The 20,582-nt window shown below is 49.7% G+C and overlaps 1 protein-coding gene across 1 annotated transcript in view; it reads left to right on the top strand.

Annotated features, from left to right (window-relative positions):
* Positions 1–17,548, top strand: part of LOC111146212 (ankyrin repeat and sterile alpha motif domain containing 6) — a 46,076-nt gene extending 28,528 nt beyond the window's left edge. The window contains exons 13-15 of the mRNA XM_022501655.1: positions 2,685–2,752; positions 8,007–8,123; positions 14,966–17,548. Coding sequence (XP_022357363.1) covers positions 2,685–2,752; positions 8,007–8,123; positions 14,966–15,070 — 290 coding nt within the window. The 3' untranslated portion in view covers positions 15,071–17,548. The remainder of the gene's footprint in view (positions 1–2,684; positions 2,753–8,006; positions 8,124–14,965) is intronic.
* Positions 17,549–20,582: the final 3,034 nt, after the last annotated feature.

The raw sequence follows: 20,582 nt of genomic DNA, 5'->3' as shown, positions 1-20,582 counted from the left end.
CAAAGCGATAACACCTATGTGTGTGTGTTTGTGTGTGTATTATATATAATACCTGTATAATAAAAATATATGTATATATGTTATATAAAGGAAAAAACACAATATATATGTAAATCTATATAAAAACACATATGAAAGAACCCAAAAAAAGTCTAATTACATGTATTTTCATAGTTACACTAATTAAATTAAAAATACAAGGTATTTAAAACAAAAATATATTATTAACTTTAATTTTACGAACGTCTGTGCTCTTTATGCAGTAGAAAATACTACGTAACGAGACTCCACTATGCACATCCCTTCCCAGTTCCACTTTCAGGAACACGGGTTATGCTGGTGGCTTGAAATCAGCCAGCAGGGGGCATTGACTCCATGACGTCAGCAAACAGCCACCAGTCAGGGTTTAGTTTGTTGTGTCCTAGAGCCTCTGACGTCATCTAGACAATGTTGGAGAAAGTTAAATGTGTGACTTGCACAAAAAATTGAGAAAACAGTCTTTCAGGATTTTAAAACCATTACCTCACACAGTGGACTTGCTCCCATGAAGGTCCTATATGCATCCTCATTGTTCCGTCTCATCTTCCATGTTCCTGTAAACAAAACAGTCCTGCAACACCTGTGTAGGGACTGTAGTCCTTGGCTCTGGACTAAGAGGAGGGCAAAAATCAGTGCGAGCGTTCAGTGAGGTGCCTGAGATGCCGCAAGCATTGGCGATACAGAATTTGTAAGAACCAATGTTGTGTGGTATATTACTGTAATGTAAATTGGGTGCTATATGTCCCTTACACGTGTCCCTCAGTAAAATCTGCAATAAACTTACATAGCCACCTCCGTACGCACATGCATTTCCCTCAGAGAGCCGGCTATTAGCCACCTAAGCAGCACACTACTATGGGGAAAGGCTGCGTCCGTGGAGGGAACAGCAGAAGCAAAGCATTGGCGTCATAAAACTGTCAGTGGCTTCTGTACGGGCTGGGACTTGTTTCCTCTCGTCCATCCTAGCTCAGTGACACTCTCCTGTGAAGCCTTTTCCAGTCCTTCAGGCTGGTCAGCGACCCCCCTGTCCCCAGATTCCCTTGTTGATACCCCTTGTCATAGCACTTGTCCCCAGTGAGAGACGTGGTGGAAGGGCTGGAATGTGCAGTGCAGGCCAGGGAGCTGGACCACTCAGTGTGAATTCCTGCTTTGCCATGGACCAGCAGTACAATCTCATCCAAGACGTGGTAGCCCACCTTTTGACACCTCATTTCCTCATCTGTAAATGGGGACGATGATAGGATGCCACTTGTGTGGTTGTTGTAAAGAGCAAATGGGTTATCCATGTGCAGGGTGCCTGATGGTGCATCAGCCTCCGTATTTTATCTCCCCAGCCACACTGAGCTCCTTCACAGCACAGACCTTTCCATCCTTGCACTCCCAGCATGTAGTAGGCATGTTGGTAGCTGCTGTAGAATGAATGAGTTAAAAAATGAACTCAGGGGGCGCCTGGGTGGCTCAGTGGGTTGAGCCGCTGTCTTTGGCTCAGGTCATGATCTCAGAGTCCTGGGATCGAGCCCCGCATCGGGCTCTCTGCTCTCTAGGGGAGCCTGCTTCCTCCTCTCTCTCTGCCTGCCTCTCTGCCTGCTTGTGATCTCTCTGTCAAATAAATAAATAAAATCTTTAAAAAAAAAAAAAATGAACTCGGGCCTCCTAACCTCCTGTCCACTCTTCTATGAATTGCACCCATGGCCCCAGGACCTTTGCACTTGCTCTTCCTTCTGCCTGAATACTGCCTGCTGATCTTTTCCTTAGTATTACACAATTAATTCCTTCATTTACTGCTCAAATGGTACCTTATAAAGGAGCATTTCGTTAACCACACTCTATAATAAACAATGTTCTCCCATTCTGTCATCTACCCCTACCCTGCTTCATTCGTCCTCATTGCCTTTGGCCTGGCAGCCTGCTTATCTGTTTTGGTCTCTGTTGAGTCCCTAGAGCCTAGTCTAGTAAATCCCCATCGAATGGGTGAATGAATATTTTTTCAAGCCACCCCCACCCCCCACCGATGCTAGTCTTGTCTCCTTCTTCACCCTCCCTGCTCTGAAATCTTACTATCCAAAATTTTCTGTTTTCCCCAGCTCTTTGGCCTTCTGGCTCTGCTCTTCCACTCAGATGTATCCATCCTTCCTTCGGGGAGCCCACAGCCTCCTCACACTGAGCCAAACTCCAGTTCTGGTCTGAAGCCACCTGCTTGTTCTCTTAAGTTTCTCCTCCGCCTCGCTGACAACTTGCTGGCATTAGCATTTGCTGCAGGTGCGGCTACCAGCAGTCAAGAAATCATAATTAAAAGCTGTTCTTGGACAGAAAGTGGAGGTTTAGTCCCAGCAGCTAGAACCCCAAGAGCTTGGAGATGACAGCCATTGGAGGGTCACCTGGCCACAAATCTCCCCATCTTCTCTGTCCAGCTCCCACTTTGGGGTTTGGGGATGGGGAGATGCCAGGGGCGTGCCCTGAGGGGAGGCGTGGCTGACAGGTGGGCTGCATCCCCACAAGCTGAACTTCGATCTGCTTTCCGTGTTGGGAGTTTCTTGTGACATTTTATTTGAGATAAGGTTGCCACTGCTTTATGAGTTTGAAGACCACTGTTCTGATGCATTTTGCCAAATTCTAAAATATCTTCACATCTTTCCCTCTCAAAGATGAACTGACTGGAATCCTTAAGAAATTGTCACTTGAGAAATATCAGCCCATTTTTGAGGAGCAAGAGGTAAGTGTTATTTTTGAATGTCCATCAAATATTACTGTAAAAAAAAATCAAATATATGGGTTTTTATCTTGCAAGCATAGATTGATCTTTTTCACTGAGACAGCTGAGGAAATGGGAGTTTGTGTTCCGCACATTTAGTTCAGTTCATCACAGTGAAATCCTGGGGGCCTTATGGCTTGTTTTGTTGTAATAGAATTTTGTTATTTTGCGCACTGCTCTCGCTAGTAAAGTTTGTGTCTGTCCTGCACACACTTTTGTTGAAGGGGATGGACTGACAGGCTTTTAGATCTAATGCAGGTCAAAAGCAAATCCTAGTGACTCTGGGCTGAGTGCCTGGATGTAGGATGTCTGTGTTAATCCGAGAGAGTCCTTTGCTGAAAAGTGCTCACAATCACATTTAAAAAAAAAAAAAAAATGACCGTTCTGCCGTTTGGCAGTTTCTCAAAATGTTAAACATAGAATTACCATGTGACCCAGCAATCCCACTCCTGGGCGTGGGCCTAAGAGAACTGAAAACATATGTCCACACAAAAACTTGCACATAGCAGCCTTATTCATAATAGCCAACAAGTGGGAAACAGCGCAAATGCCCACTAATTGGTGACTGGCCAGATGTGTTACTGCCGTACAATGGAATATAATTCGGCCATAAAAAGGAAGAAAGTGCTGACACACACTATGACACGGCAGAGCCTGGAACACACATGCTGAAGGGAAGAAGCCACACACAAAAGGCCACATATGGTGTGATTCCATTTATATGAAATGTCCAGAATAGGCAAATCTGTAGAGACAGAAAGTAATTAGTGGTTGCCAAGGAGTGGGGGGAGGAGAGAATGGGGACTGACTGCTTATACGGGTGTGGGTTCCTTTGGGGAGTGATGAAAATGTTCTAAAATTGAGCGTGATGGTTGCACAACTCGGAATATACTAAAAATCACTGAATCGTCTGCTTTCTTTTTTTAATTAAAAAGATTTTTTCCTTGGGTATAGTTGCACACGGTGTTGCGTTAATTTCAGGTGTGGAGCTTGGCGATTTGACAGGCTTATCCTTTCCCCTGTGTTCACCACAAGCGTAGCTGCCCTGCGTCCCGTTACATTGCTGTCACTGTACCACTGACGAATTCCTTAGGAGTTGTACACTCCAAATGGGCGGACTGTGTTGTGAGTGAGTTATAGCTCAAGTTTTTGAAAAAACTGACCATTTTGGCCCCATAAACTCCTCTGTAGGCCCACTAGTCAGCTGGTGTAATCACTGGTTTGGAATATTTCTGGGGCCCGGTCGAGCCTGTGACAACGGTCATCATGACAGTGGCAGTCCTGAGACTCGCTCACTGTCCCTGTAAGCTTGAGATGCTGCTGAGGGACTGGCGTTTTGTCTTGAGCAGCTGACAGAGTGAAGCAGCCTTCTTCCTCCCTTACTTTCCTGCCGTAGCCAGTGGGTCCTTCCTGCCTCTCCAGCGTTTTAAACCTCCACAGCGATGTTTCTCATCACCAAGAAATCTTTCCCGTACACTGCTGGCGGCCTGCCTTTGTGTGCTGTGTTCCGCGCCCTCTTGGAGTGTGCAGGGAACACATCTCAAGGTGTGCTTCTGTTTCTTGAGGTATCTCTGTGTCACAAGGCAACATTCGTCCTGGGTTCTTAGTTGCATCCCCATTTGGGAGCCGGCGTGTCTGGGGGCACATTTGTCATTCACTATTCTCTGGTTCTTGCCGCTGTCCCTTATAGGGAACTGAGGTATGTTCCTGATGAAATATGACACTTTCAGAGTTTTAGAGGGAGGGGAGACTATGCAGAGTTTCTGTGGTCTCCACAGCCTCTGGGGTCGGGGAGGGTGCTGAGGCCTGGGGCAGCCCTGTGGGGAGAGCTGGGAGCCACTGACTGGAGGCTTTCTGTTTGTGTCAGGTGGGGTGAGGTTAACCGAACCAGCTCAGCTGTCCAGCTGTGCTGAGCTCCCCACTGGACCACATAGAAGCTCGACAGCACTGTGTGAGAGTTGCCGTCTGTCCATACAGAGATCTCGTGTTCCCTGGAAGGCTTTAATGGGAGTCGGGTTTTAACATCATGGATTGCCCCTGCCCTCCCCTTCACATCCATCCCTGCAGCTATAGAGCACTTCTCAGTCCTTAAGAAACTCCTTAAAGTACCTGGCATGCAGATAGTACTTTTCCCTTATTTCCAGGGCTCATAAAAATGTCTTCCCTTTATATGCTTTTAGTCCTTTTTGAGAAATTGGAAGAAGAATGAAGTAAATATATTTTCTCATCCTCTCAATATTGAAACTGAAGCAGACTAATAATTTTCATCTCTCTACCTGTATTTGGATGGATTTAGCTACATATATTGAAAAATCCCAGGTAGTAGTATCTTAAACAAAATAGAAGGTTATTTTTCCCACAGAAGGTGTTCAGTTGAGTCACCAAATCTCCTTCTAGCTCTCTGCTCCACTAGTGTATATGGCCCTCATCCTTAAAGTCCAGAATGGCTGCTAGAGCTCCAGCCATTACCTCCACATTCTAGGCAGCAGGATGGAAGGAGAGAGCAAAATGATACCTGCTCTCCTTTTTTTAGAGAGACTTCCTCAAAGTACCATAAACCTTCTTATATCTCATTAGCCAAAAGTTTGTCAATTGACATACTCATATGCAAGGGAAACTCAGAAATATAGTTCTTTAGCTTCATGGAAATGCCTAGCTGACAACTAAGATTCTATTACTAAAAAAAAAGTATTACTAAAAAAAAGTAGGGTATGAATATTGAAAGGACACAGATGTTTCTGCCTCATCCTGCTAACCCTTCAGAAGTGCTCACGTGAGGAGAATTTAGTCTCTGGTTCTCTCCACCTAAAATGAGCTGTGAGGGTTTGGTAGCCCCCAGGGTTGATAGAGGTCAGAGATTGAGAAGGTCCGTTTATCTGGGGATGCAGTAGCATATTGACTGGTGTGGTCATTCAGTCAGCCAGCAAACACAGCTCAGGTCTTTCCCCTCTATCAGGCCCTCTACCAGAGCCTGACCCTAGCAATGGCAGAAATGCCCAGAGCATTCTGGGAGCCCAGGAAGGGCGTCCTTATTGAATGAGGGCCAGAGGAGATGTTGGCTGAGCATAAACTGACCTTCGAGGGAGGGAGCAGGGTAGAAGGGCGTCTGGGAAGAGGGAGCAGACATGCGCAGAGAGCCATCAGCACTTTGGCCTGTTCAGGGCTTGAATGAGGCTGGTGCATCTGGGGCAGAGAGCGGAGCCTGACTGGGCAGGGCCTGGCCGGCATGGACGTGATCTGTGCACCGTGGTCCGGAGATCTCTGGCCTCTGATATGAATGGTGGACCAGGGTTGATGGGGGAGTTAGGGGCAGACTCACAGGAAAGGAGATTCCAGTCAGAAGAGGGTGGCCGGGGTGGGGGGTACCATAGGCAAGAGGTGCTGAGGAGCTGGCCATGGGGACAAGCTGGGGGTGGGACCGTGGGGAGTGTCCGGCCCAGCCAGGGGCAGGCAGTGTCTGTCAAAACCATGTCATCTGCTCTTTCAGGCCCTCAGCCCCTTTTGAGCTGTAAAGTCCCAGAGAGACGCAGGGAGGCACCTCCCAGGGCTTAGGGCTGGGGTCGGAGCAGACCCTTCCCCACCAACTCACGTCTGCTTCAGGGTTGTTTTAATCCAGGAAAGTAAAATGACTATTTAAAACAGAAAAGGAAAGATGGGGGACATTTTTCAGAAAAAAATTCCTCTATCTCCACATGCATCAAATGTTTCAAAGAAAAAATTTTAAAAATCTTGTTCAGTATCTCTGAGGGAATAGAAAACAAGCCTGCTTTTAAAGTAAAGGACTAAGGGTTTTCAATAAGTTATGAGAGTTTTATTTTAAATGACAGCAATATTATATTACATAAAACTATAATGTTTTTGTAATTTATTTAGTTTGCAAAGCTTCATGGAAGCCCTCTGGGTAGACCCTACAACCACAGTAAGTTAGGTTGGGGGAGGATTCATACATTTCAGGTGGGAAACTGAGGTAAGCAGCAAGTGGGGATCGAGGCCCTGTCTGCGTCCAGGCAGCACTGGCTCTGTCCCACGCACGGGCTGGAGAGGCGGCTGTGGGCAGCCAGCTCCCTTCCACTTCTCCCTGATGACTACCATTTTGGGGTCTAATTTGCAAGGGCACATACAGGGGACAGAACCCCTTAATTCTTAGGGAACATCAGGTCACATTAGCAAGGAGGCCGTTGCCCCCAGGAAACCACAGGAGGGAGGTCAGTGGCTACAGCTGCAGCATCAAAGGGTGACGTGGCCCCTCAGAGAAGAGGAGGTACTGTGGAGCCCACAGCCTGGGTTCCAGTCTTGGCTTTCACTGACTGGTCATGTGACCTTGGGGACTGAATCTCTCTGTGCCTCAGTTTCCCCATTCCCCCAAACAGAGGATAATAATCATCTCATCTTATGTCATAAGGCTTAAACGACTCAGTCTGTGCCAAATAGTCAGAAAGTGCCTCACATAGTGTTAGCTTTTGTGTCCTCCCGTCGTCACCTGACAGTGAGGCTCTGGGACAGACCTGGGGTGTGTGGAGTCGGCCTCCACCTGCTGTGCTTGCTGCCTCTGAGCAGGACAGACACTGCAACATAACAGCCACATAGCAGGGCAACCTGTTGGTTCTTCGCCTGGAGCTGAGGCCCAAGCTGGGATGACAGAAATGTCAGGGTTTTCCCTATAGCAGCCAAGGGTCGTGTGGCTTTGAGATGCTCTTGTTCTGAGCCCTTCTCAGCTTCGGTTCTCCGTGCCCTTCTTCCCTTTATCACTTCTGCTTGCTGACTTGCTCACTCAGTCTTTCCACAGTCTACCTCTCCCTGGTCCTCGGTGGGGGAAACATGCTGAGTCCCGCCATATATGTGCATTTTCTGTGCGGTTTCCGATCTCTGGGCAAGTGCAGCCACCTGGGATCGAAATTCTAAGAGCAGCTTTGGATCTGCAGCATGCCGGCCACCCAGATTATGCTCTCAGAGACTCCCCTTCTTTGTGCAATGGCCCGAGTCTTTCCACAGTGCGCCTGTCCCAGGATGCCCGGGCCTAGAGCTGAGGAGAATTAGTCCTTCATAATCCTTTCAACTAAACTTTCATCATAAAGTCATCGTAAAGTAAATCATAATTAATTCACTGCTAATAAGCACTAATAGCTCATAATCATGATATTTCTGGTGTGGATGGGGGGAAAAATGAGGCGTGGCACCCAGCAGATGGTAACGAATCCCCCTTCTCTCTTTCCAGGTGGACATGGAAGCCTTCCTCACGCTCACCGATGGCGACTTGAAGGAGCTGGGTATTAAGACAGACGGATCCAGGCAGCAGATCCTGGCAGCGATTTCTGAACTGAATGCGGGCAAGGTATTGTTCTTGATCTTCTCCTCCCGTTTCAAAGAGCGGAGAGCTCCGCTAGGAGCCTTACTAAGCCCTCCGTGTTCCCGAGGACATCTGTGGTCTGATTTTGTCTCCTCTGGCACATCTGGCAGAAGGCGGCCCCATGTGCACACTCCTTACCATCGAGTGCTCCCCACCTCCTCGTTCCTTTTCCAGATCTCTCTTCCCATAGAGATAGCAAAAAGACTCCCTGTGGTCATTTCAACCCACACGGCTGTGTATTGCCCTCCAGCGTACAGTGGAAGCAAAGCTGTCGTCTAAGAGGGGCCCTGGAATCAGGCCCTCCTGGGGGTGAGCCCGCTCCTCCTCTTACTCACTGTGTCCCCTAGAAGTCATCACCTCCCTGAGCCTTGCTTTTCTCATCCACTGGGGGCTGTGGGGTCGTTGCCAGGACCAAAATGCTTAGCAGCACCCCTGCCACACACAGACCTGTCAATCACTGTTGTTATTGTTGGCATTCTACATTTTTGTCTAATGTTAAATTTCTGTTTCACCAGCTTTAAACCAAAGATTAACAAGGCACCCCCATCAAAGCACACATGCAAGAAACAATTAAAAAAAAAAAAAAAGCATGAGAAGCGAATCACCACTCACTTGGCAAACCTTAGCCCAGTTGCTATTGGGCTATTCAAGCTCCTTTGCTTCCTGGTTTCTTCCCTAATGTGGGCAGGACGTTTCTGTCTCCAACAAGGGATAGGACTTGCTTACCTGTTGCTGTTTCACGCTCGGCCTGACAGCCCCCTCTTGTTAGACAATCACGCCGTGTCTGGGGTTTTGCCATTACAAATAGCCCTATAATGGATATCTCTGCCTTGTTCCTTTCTCTTCTGTTGTTTTGTTCCTCGGGCTGTGTTCCACAACTCGAGGTCGTGTCAGAGAGCGTGACCGGTCTTACGGTTCTTTCTGTGTACTGCTGGGTAGGCACAGAAATATTGAATAGACTTAGAGTGCCAGCAGCAAATAAATATTCATGTAACCCTTTATCATTCACAAGACACTTCCCATACATTTCCCCAGTTAATCCGGAGGCCAGATCTTCACACTTGCCTTGTCCAGCTGACGAGGGAACAGAGCCTCGGGGAAGGACGTGTGCCCAGGTGGAGAGGCGGGCAGGCACGCGAGGCAGGACCTGCACCCGGGTCCTCTTCGTATGTCCCCCCAGCACGTGCTGGGCATGGGGGGCTCCTACCGGCCCCACTGGGGTTGGGGGGAGATGGGGTCGGGCCTCTTGCTGTCGCCATCATCATTACTCTTTCACCTGTTTATAGGCTGCAAGGTGGTCCTTTCAAGTGATTTAGTTGGCAGTGCTTCTGGCACCTGTGTTTTACCTTGAGTTTTTACTGTCTGTTCTTTTTCTTCTGTAAGTGGCCCATTGCTAGACACAGCTCATCTGTTCCGTGGGCCCAGGCTGCCTCGCTTTACAGACGGGGAAGCTGAGGCTCAGGGGTAGATAGTGAGCCCCAACTCCCAGACCAGCACTGTTTCGGCTCTGCTATGAGATGTGAAGAGCAGGGTGGGGACAGGGGGGTGAGGCGGGTATGGGAGTTGCTGGAAGTTGCTAGAAGTGGGCCAGTCTTGGATGGTAGTAAGGGCTTAGCCAGGGAGTTGAAGCCCCAGGGTGGTTCTGGGGCATCGACGAACCAGAGCAAGCACTAGTCTTTGGAGCATTGATTTATTGATTGATTTTTTTGAAGATTTTTATTTATTTATTTATTTGACAGACAGAGATCACAAGTAGGCAGAGAGAGATGGAAGCAGGCTCCCCGTTGAGCAGAGAGCCCGATGTGGGGCTCAATCCCTCCACTCTGGGATCGTGACCTGAGCTGAAGGCAGAGGCTTTAACCAACTGAGTCACCCAGGCACCCCTGGAGCATTGATTTAGTCATGAAAAGTAGCCCTTGGTTTCTCTGCCATGTCCCAAGCATGACGTGGATGTTGACCTCTGAGGCTACGTTGTGCCCAGCACTGCTCTCAGCAGTCATGTCTAGTCATTTGCTTAACTTCACAAAAACCACTGAGGCTGGGTCCAGTTCATAAGTGAAGGAACTGAGGCAGAAGGAGGTTAAGGAACTGGACTAAGATCACACTACTGGTAAGTGGCAGAGCCAGAATTAGAACCTGGACTTGGTTTGTTGACCACTATGCTGCCCTGCCTCGGTGTAAGCCACAGATGCATATGAAGGAGGGCTCCTGACCTTGAGCGAGGGCTGGAAAGACAAGGTCCTGGGAGACATCCCCAAGGAAGTGGCAGGAGGGCTGGGATGGAAAGAAAGATGGGAAATTTTGGGTAGAGGGTAGAAGAGTGCAGACCAGGCAGAGGGAAACTTGTATGCAAAGTCCCTGTGGTGAGCGGAGGTACAGTACATTTCAAGAACCCAGGGAGTGCTGGACCTGAGAGCAGGCGGTGTGGTGTGCGGGGAGCCCGGATGGGACAGATGGGGCCCCCAGGTGGTTGAGGGTGACCCAGTCAGGTAAGGGCAAGGGCTTTGGGGAGCGGGTGGCTGAGTGATGGTAGGGGGATTTGGCCCAAGGTTTGCAGGACCTTTCCTGCTTCTGGCCTCCAGAGGCCAGACGTGTGAGCCAAAGAGAGCATGGAAGTGGGGGAAGCCAAGCCAGTTGAAGAAGGACAGGAAAGGTTCTAGATGTAGCACCAGTGAGGACCATGGAGGGGTTGGGAGGACAGGCCAGGAGCTGGGTGTCACTAAGAGCCTAGCCCAGGGCATTGTAGATGGTAGCTGCTAATGCTTCCAAAGCCTCCCTTCTGCCCTCAGTGATCATGGCCTTTATGGCCCAGGATCACAGAAAGGAGGCAGACGGGACTGGCTTGCAAATCCCAGGAACATTAACAGCTGCGATCCGAGTGGGTGATGTGGCAGCTCAAGCCAACTCCAGAGGAGAACATCTTTCTTAATGTTTGCCCAGACCGGGACCTTTTTCATTTTCTCTCCCATTCATTGCCCCCATGCTCTATTCCTGTAGCAGTCTGTGTGCTGCACCAAACAAGGTCCAGCCTAGAGAAGCAGAAGCATCAACAGGTTCGTGGTTCTCAGTTCAGGCTGCATCTCCAAGGACCATCTACCAGGTGGCTTGGGAACAGCAGGAGTTGGTTCTCATAGCCTCGCGGCTGCAAGTCCCAGACCAATCTGCCAGCGTGGTTGAGATCTGTGAGGGTCCCCCTCCAAGTTGCCCACTGCCACCTTCTTATCGTGTCGTCACACGGCAGAGAGCAGGGAAGCGAGGTCTTTCCTCTGTCTTCTTCTAGGGACACTGTTACCATCGTGAGAGTCCCACCCTGTGACCTCATCCAAGCCCCGTCACCTCTCAAAGGCCCCACCACCTCACACCATCCCATTGGGGCTGGGGTTTCAACATACGAGTTTGGGTGGTGGGGACACCTTCCTTCCTTAACAGTGATCTTTTGGGGGGCTGGGTGCCAGCTGACCAGCTCTCAACCAAGAGACCTGGGTGCTTCTGACCCACCAGACCGAAGGGCCGGCTCATCCCACCCACGTCCCTCCCACGGGCAGCATCTACCCTCAAAGTCAGCCAGTTCCACATGGAAATAGGGGCAGAGGGAAGGTCTGAATTACCAAGCAAAGTCCAGTGGACGTAAGGACCGTGCATCACAGCGTGTCCTAGAGCAAAAGCATGACTCGGAGAAGCTAAAGATCACAAAAACAGCTTGACCCCGGGGTGACCATTGCAGCTATGCACTGCTTCTTAGAGGAAAGAAGTTCTCAGGCCGATCCTGGCTTCCAGGAGCCCTTTGGATGGCCTTTGGAGGCCCTGGGCCTCAGCTCTTCTGGGCTGGCCCCGCCTCTCCCCGACTTCAGGGCATCCTGCCTCCTTCTTGATGGCTACAGGTGTCCACTCCCTCTTTGACGTTCATACTTTCTCTTTTGCAACCCAGCCTCAGCCAAGAGGGACCCCCTTGGTGGGTCTGATGCTCTGGACACATTCAAGAACCCAGACCAGGACCCGAGGGAGGGAGGCCCAGCTTTCCTTGTCCACCAGTGTCTTCATGGCTGTGGTCCACAGCATAGTGGGGGGTTGTGGACCCAATTTAGTGGTTCCCCAGCAGCATTTTAAAAAACAGAATAGCGTAGAAAATGTCAGCATTATTTGCAGGTAGGAGGGTAAAATTTGTTTCAGTTGTATGTATTTACACGTAACAAGGTTATAACCTAAAATGTGTTTCTTGCACAGTCAGAAAATAGAACATTTTAACCTAAAAGGTTTTATGTTTGTTTTGTTCTGTTGGTGAAAATACCAGGAAAGCAGCATGGGTCCACAGCCTTTCAAGCCACAGGCCTTCCGGCTGAGCCTACCCCCCACCGCCAGTATGCAAGTTGTGATGTGTACTCGAGTGGGCTTATTAGTTGACTTGTTTCAAACAGTTTATATGTTGGAGAAGGTCAACCAGAAACTTCACCTGAATTTCACCTTTCGTTGGTCCAAAGCCATTGCAGGCTTGCCATCTTGTGTGTGTGTGTGATTATCAAAGCAGCACACATTCATTTTACGAAGTTTGCACAGTGCCAAAGAGGGCAAAAGAGTTCTTAGAGGAATCATGATCCAACCAGCCAGAGGCCAGTGCTGTTCACATTTGGGAAGATCACCCAAATGTGAATTTGGAGGCCAAAATGTGTGCCTCGTGTTTGCTGCCAAATATTTTTCTCTGCGGAGATAAATTTGGATCTATAATTTTACCTCCTCCTTTCTTCATTTAACATTAAATATATGCAGTTACTCGTGTCATTAAAAACTCTTTTTAATAGAATACATTTGCATGGATGTACTAAAATTACCTTATTTTAAATCCCTACTTGTTGGATATGTGGATATCCGAACTTTCTATTAATAGTGCTGCAGTGGGCAACTTTGTGTATAAGGCTTTCTAATTATCTCCTCAGAATAGATGTCTAAAAGTGGACTCATGGAGTCAAAGAGTCTAAATCAAGGTATAGGGCACTTCCTCCTGAATTACTTTCCAGAAAGAGCCAGTGAACTTCCCACCACCTGGGGGCATGTGGCTCCGCGTCAGCAGATCCCTGCCGGCACTGGGTGCTCTCGGTTTGCTCTTAGATGTTTATTAATTTGGAGGCCAAAAAGCGTGCCTCGTTTTAATTTGTATTTTTTTAACTACTGGTTAGACAGAACACGTTTTTCTACGTTTCATGGCCATTCGCTTTTTGCTTTTTAGGAATTATCAGGCAGGTCCTTTGAAGCGCAAGGGCTTCTAAGGGGCAATTATTGTCATCGTCTTCAGTCAGCATGGACGCGGGGAACAGTTACGGTTTTCCTTGTCTAGGGCTCTCTCCTTAGTAGGAGGCAGAGTGCTGGAACCCTGGCTGGCCCTGACCTCGTCTCTCAGGTGGTTCAGGCTAAGGTAGTATGTCATAGTCACATGGCCATCGTTGCTCCTGTTTAGTTTTTCAGCCTTCTGCAGTTTGCCCAGTGTCACCCCGTTCATTATCCCGGGTCAAGCCTCCTCACAGTCCCAGCATGTCCTCCTGTCTGCCATTTGCAGATAAGAAGTCCAGCAGCGCGGGGTCTTGCCTGGGACGCCACTGCGAGGGAACTGTTGAATAGGGACTCGCCGTCTTCTGACCCCACGTCCCTGCCTTGCCCTCTGCCCTGCAACCTTTAGGTTTGTGTTGCTGGACTCCGGGGGGTATTTTTCTAGCTTATTTAACTTAATTGGAAGGATTGGCATGCCGGGCAGTCTTACTGCCTGCTCAAGTGTCTAGGAGGCCTGGATGGTGGTAGAGGTCCCGGCTCAGGGCTCATGGAGGGGTCCCCTGGGGCCTGAAGAGTCCACGAAATGAAAGAAGAATTTGAAGTCTGAGCTCACTCAGTGGACTTCTTTTTTTCCCTTTTACTCTTAGCAGAGAACAGTCTGCCAAAGATTATTCATTTTTAATCTGCTTTACATTTTGATCACATTTGTTGGTTTTAAAAAATATGTGTTTAGTCCACACTGCTATCCTCTGGAGGACAGGACCTGTCAGCCTCCTGCTGCCCACACAGGATCTGATGTCACCAGCAACCATTTGAGTACTATTATTATCCCCATTTTATAGATAGGGAAACTAAGGCCCAGAGAGACTAAGTGTCTTGCTCAGGGTCACTCAGCTAGTAAATGGGAGGAATGGGATTTGAACCCAGGCTGTTTGGTTCCAGTCTCTGGTCTCTGTGTATTACTGCCTCCCGGCCAGGTATTCAGTGAAGATGTTCTCTGGGCTGAAAGAAACATCCACATCCTCCCTTTTTTCCCATCTCAAAACATGTGCGTTAAGGGGTAGTGTTGTGGGGGGAATGCTGCAGGGCTGGAGTGAGATGTGAATCATTGCCAAGAGCAATCTGACATCTTTTGGGCAAGGGGGAGTACAGCAGTTCAAACTCCCTGTGTAGCAGAAAGAATTCCGCTCCCACTCAATTCCCTGGAAATCTGAGAGCTAGAAAGACACACAGAGTGAGTTGGGAGGCAACCTCCCTTCCAGGCCTTGTGACGTGGGCCAAGTCAGTCCTACTCCCTGGGCTCTGTGTCCTGTCGTTGTCTGGGGGATTGGACCCCTACATGTTGGGGGCCCTTTCCAGCCTTGACCTGCTGGGATTGTGGGTGCTGGGGGACATTCTGAGCCAGCGTGTTTTTATTAAACTCAGTACTCTTTTAATTAGATAATTTATTTTCCCCACCATACCCATGGGTTTCTCAAGTATGAGTTGAGCAATACCAACACTGTCAATTGAACTAAGAGTTAAAAGATTTAACAAGACATTGTGTCTGTTTTTTATTTCCTCCACAGGGACGCGAGAGACAAATTTTACAGGAAACCATTCACAACTTCCACTCTTCCTTTGAGAGCAGTGCCAGCAACACCAGGGCCCCAGGAAACAATCCCTGTACATGATCCTCCCTCCTGTGGTGACCAGCGTGAGCTTTCTGAATCCCAGTGCTGCCCTCACGTAGCCCGTGCTCCAGCCACCATCAACTCCTCCCCATTCCCTGGAACATGCCTCGGTTGGTCACACCACCGTGCCTTTGTCACATTCCCTCTGCCCCAAATGCCTGTCTTCCCTTCTCTTCTCTGCTTTCGTAGTTGGTGATGCTCTTGCTGTAACAAACTCCAACGCGGTAGACTTATCCTCACATGAAGTCCGGTATGGCTGCTTCTGCTTGGCAGGCGGCTTCCCACTGTAATTTGGGGACCCAGTTCCTTTCACCTTGTGGCCCTGTCATCCCCAGGGACCTCAGCATCTTTGCTTCTTGCTGGCAGAAAGGGGAAAGGGGCGGTGGAGAAGGCACAGCCATTCTTAACCACGTTCCTCTCCACTGTTCTTGCTCCATCCACTCCTGCTCAAGTTCCATTGGCCACCGGTAGTCACATGGCCCCACCTGGCTGCATAGGAGGCTGGGAAATGTAGTCTTTGCTCAGGTGGTGGCTGCCCAGCAGCAAGCCTACACTTAGCCAGGGCGGCGCCATGTTTTAGAGGAAGCTTAGCTTTCCCTGACACATTTTCCCATAAAACTTCTAACTTGTTCTTTGTGATCCAAGTCACCGATCCAGTGAAGCCTTCCTTGACTCCCTTACACAGAAGTAACTTTTCAGGCCCCAGGGTCCCTTACGGCTTGTTTAGGACTCTGTTCTAGCACTCGGCCGCACCGACTGCCTACAACACACAGCAGGTGTTCAGGATGTGTGCGTTGAATGTGTTTGTCTTTATTGCGATGGCAAGCTTTTCTGTAGGAAAAAAAGGGTAGGCCTGCTTTGTGATCTCAGGTCCCTTCTTCCTTCTGGCCGTCAGTGTCCTCACCTGTAAGATCTAGGGTCGGGCAGGAGGAGGCTCGGCCGATAGTCTGCTCTGCTCGTGCCATGTCGCCATAGGCTCTCCTGCACGTCAAGGGGGAGCAGAAGACCCTAATATATTGCACTGTGGAGGGACTTTGGTGCTCAAATTTTCTAGACAAAGAAGCCAAGTGTTTGGAATTTCTTGAACACCCTGTTAATGCTATGTTCCTCAGAAGGGAATCGGTCCTTACAGTTTTCTGCCCCTATTACATTTGCGGAGCTCCGACAGTAGCTTTTAGAAGTGTTTTCAAGTGAGTCATTTGGCCAATGCTTGCTGCATTTGTGTAACGTGCTGGGTGCCGGGGCTACAGAGACAAGCTAGAGCCAGTCCCACCCTTGGGGACCTCTATAGGCAGGAGAGGACAGAAATGGTCCATCCCAACCTCAAGAGGCAGCGTGGCAGAACTCAGGCTCAAAGTTCACCTCCAGCCCTGTGGCTGGCCAGCTGCATGGCCTGGGACAGGTCACTTGGCCTCTTGCTCAGAGCGGAGAGCCGCTGTGCAGAAAGCTTTTAGTCTGTACAAAGCACCCAGTAGCCAGCAGCCTTCACAGAGTTCTTGTCTTTGCCATGAGCTCCACCAGGCTGCGTGCTGATCTCCTTGGGAGGTGTGGTCGCTCATGTCCCTCCCCAGCCACGAAGGCCTGCTCCCCCTCCATTGGCTTTGCGGGGCAGCTCTGACCACCTCATGTTTCCCCCACCCCTGCCCTCCCCTGCCCGTTGAGACAGCTCCTCCTCCCTCCTCCCATCCTCCCACCGGCAGCAGCTTACTTGCAACACTCCCAGGAGAAGGCTGCACTTTAGCTGTCACTGACAGGCTTATTTGTAAATAGCCCTCAAAGCCAGGCCTTTAAGGAGGCATGGTCAATGTGCACGTACTCCGTGCAGCAGCTTGAGGTCAGTGTCGTCCATCCTCTTTGTCACCCTGGAGAGCACTGCACATCTGGGAGACCCACAGAGTGAAGCTGTGTTCCAGTTACACAGCCCAGGGTGGGCAGAGCTGGCCCAGACTTGGCTCTGGTGGGCTTCCGGGCCCATGCCTTTCCACTGATCCATGTAGACTTCCGGAGCTGGAGGCACCGGGTATCCTCAGTGTTGTAATGTAATGTACTGATGTCTCCAGGGCTTAGTTCTCAATAGGCCAAAAGTTGTTTGCCCCTGAAATACACTGGCCTCTGAGTTACATGCTCCGAGGTTCTGTGTCTGCTTCCTGCTGCTGTGCTGGTTTTTCCACAAGCCCCCTATCCGTGCAGCATGCTGCTGGGTATGTTTGACTGAATATCTGCCACACACACAAACTGTGCTGGAGGGGGCAGCTTTCCTCACCTGATGGCCCAGACAGAGCAGGGCTGATTCCCATCTTGCAGATGGGAAAACAGGCTCGGGAGAGGTGCTTCTCTTGTCTTTTCCACTGGAGTCAAGTGGTTCTAAGGCTTTTTCTCCCAGGCAGTTTGTGTGCTGTCTGATGAGAGATTTCTGGCACACTTTCTGGGGCATGATCTTCCCCTTCCTGGTGACACTCCACACCCCGCCCGTGTATCCCGCCCCCCAACCCCCACCGGCCTGTAAGAGGCCATTCTCCTCCGTAGGAAGTATTTCCCTTGCTCAGTGACCTGAACCAGCATTCCCCAAAGTGGTTTCCTTGGAACACTACTTCCATGGGATGTTAATGGGTTTTTCATAAAGAAAAATCAAGGGAGTGTATATGTGAAAGTGGGGTAAGGCACTTTGTGATCAGATAGGTTTGGCAGGCACTGGGTTAAAGCCCAGTTATATGACTGTCTTGCTGCAGGACATCTCAGGACCTTCAGCTTGCCTGTGTTTGTAGGGCCTCTTGGAGGCGGCTGTGTAACATGTAGCATTTCCCATATGTTTGCGCACAGAACACTTCTTCATGGTGCTCTTGCAAGACAGGTTCCTGGGACGCTGTCCAGGAAGCCTTCTTTGACTGGGACAGTGGCAGCCATGAGGACTCAGCTGCTGGGAGTCTGGTGAGGGGGCACTCAAGGGCTTCAGCTGGGTCAGGGATCCTCAGTCCTCCTCTGTGCCCAGCATCTCCTGGCAGAGGGGCCCTGCTTTGGCAGTAGGACATCAGGGTTGGGGAGTCCCCTGACTTTTGGGTGATTGGGACCTAGCTCAGAGGACTCTCCATCTTTTGCAAGGGAGAGGGCCCTGTTCCCCAGCCTTAGTGCCATAGCCCCACTGGTGTGTGCTGTGTGTTCGTGCCACACCCCCCGCCAGCCAGGGTATGCTCCCACCTCCTACCTTTGGTGCCAGATCATTCGATAGAAGCCAGCTAGTTTTGCAAGGAGAATGCTTACATTCACCAGACATGCACTGAGCATCCAGCCTGTGCCTGCCCTTACTTGTGTTTTGGATCCAGAGTTGAAATATGCACATCTCTGCCCTCAAAGAGCCCAGAGTGTCTTAGAAGAGACAAGCATATAATAAATGTGTTGCAGTGCCGTGTGAGGAGTCTTATAATGACTTATAATGAAGGCATGTGCTAGGTCCGTGGCTCTGAGCACATTGTCTGTGATGGCTGAGGTTTGGCCCAGTAGGAGAGGGCTAGCAGATGAGGAAGCCAGCGGGCCCCCAGACAGGGACAGCCTGTGCGAAGTTGGTCTGTATATAACATTTGTGCACTACATGTTGCTTGGGTTGTTAGATACCTGTGTTTCTGATTTGGGTTGGGTTTTATTGTTGTTGTTTTGTTTTTTGATTTGGGTTTTTTAAAATGCATAGAAACAGTCTCTCCCCCTGGAGAGAGCACTGAATCTAGAGTCAATCCTAGCACTGGGTTTTTGATCAGCCACTTACCCGGTAACAGCTGGCTTTTGGGGGGGGTGGGGTTAGAAGAGGCTAGTGCTCTCCAAGGTGCTGAAGATCAGATGTGAGTGAGAAAGCCCTTTTTACACCGTGTTGAGCCGTGCAGATTTGAGAACTCTTCACTATGGTTGCACATCTGAAGTCAATCTCAACCTCCCTCTCTATCTCCCTGTTCCCCTCTCCCCTACCTCCCATTTGCCCAGATGTAGCCATAGCTAGGGAGGGGAGCAGAGGGTAAGGCCAGAAGAAGGGGCCTCCCGCCAGAGGGAGCAGCAGCTTAGCTGGCTCTGCTGGCCTCAGAGTCCAGGGAAGCAAGAATTGTCAGAGGATCCCCACGCTCCAGCAGTTCTGACTCTGGGGGTTTGTGTCTTTGGGATTCCCAGCAAGGTGAACAGAAAGAAGCAGGAAGGCTTTCCAGCCAAATTGCAGGAGCTGATCCAGCAAAGAGGAAGCAGGAAACCCTTCCGTTTTCTCTTACCTTGGAGCTGCCCAAGGACGCAGCCATGCAGGCCAGGATCGGACTAGGCTGCTGTGGGCACCTACGCTGACCCATGCCGCCAAGAACGCCTCCCAAAGCTCGGAACTCTTCTTGGGAAGATTTTGCAGCCCAGCCTGAAGGTGTTGTGAAGCATCATCCGTGCCCATCTGTCCTTGTCCATTTCAAGCAAGATTATCATGTCTTTTTAACTAACAGATCCTGTTCAACATGCAAGGACACCCGATGTTTTTTCCTGATAAAGTCAATACCAAATTCTGTAGGACAGGCCAGAGAATGAGTCTCCTCCCCAGGAAGTGGGAGGTGAATCACCTCCTCTGGGCAGGTTCTCCTTAAATATATCTGGAAGGCCTGCCAGACTCGCCACTGGCCTCTGGGGGGTGTCTGCTCCTCTGGAACATGCCACCTAAGAGGGGATTAGACTCTGCCTGAAATTTCAGCCCCTCATCTAAAAAGCCAGTCTGTGTAGACAGTGATTCACCAAAGCTTGGGATGACAGAAGGGAAATCAACACAGAATCACCTGTAGTGGGATAGAGCAGAAAGCCCAGTTCATCTGTCTCCAGTTCTTTCTAAGGCAGAAACCACCCAGGGATCCCTCCTCAGGGCCCTGACCAGTGGGGTGAGCCAACCCACCAGGTTCCCAGTTTCTGTCGGAGCCAGGTCCCTAGGGCTACTGGACAAAGGGCATGGCTGTCTTCTTCAGGGAGACCTGTCTCTACCCTCCAGGTGACTGGGCTAAAGTTTAGCCTTGAGTCCTCCACAAAGCCACTGTATCCTTTGATATGAAACCAAGTTGCCATTTTGTTTCAGCTCTCCTGAGTGGGTACTCATGTTCCTCACCATCAAACATCACTTTTTATTATTTTCCTCGTGAAGGGACTTGATTTCTTTAAAGGATTTTTGTTTGCCAAATGTGTATTAAATAACTGTGGATTTGTCTTCTCATGTTGATTTTGCTCATCAAAGGCATAAATGCTGCTTGGCTTCCTTCCCGTGACAACTTTTCCAGTGCAGGCGCCCGCAGTGGGCCGGTGCAGCTATGGGCTGCCCTGTCTCTCCCACACCTGCCCCGTTGGGCAGCTCTCTCAGCCCCTTCCTGCCAGGTCAGTGACCATGGCACACAGATTTTTTTTTTCCATCATGCATCATGTCCTCTTTGATTCCCATCATCTATTTCATCCAGTCCTCCCACCCACTGCCCCTCTGGTAACCACTAGTTCTCTACAGTTAAGAGTCTGTTTCTCGGTT

This window comes from Enhydra lutris, unplaced genomic scaffold, assembly GCF_002288905.1.
Source record: "Enhydra lutris kenyoni isolate GAN:26980312 unplaced genomic scaffold, ASM228890v2 scaffoldscaffold13, whole genome shotgun sequence".
Taxonomy (NCBI): domain Eukaryota; kingdom Metazoa; phylum Chordata; class Mammalia; order Carnivora; family Mustelidae; genus Enhydra; species Enhydra lutris.
The sequence above is the reverse complement of the archived record's forward strand: the minus strand, read 5'-3'. Positions and strand labels throughout refer to the sequence as shown.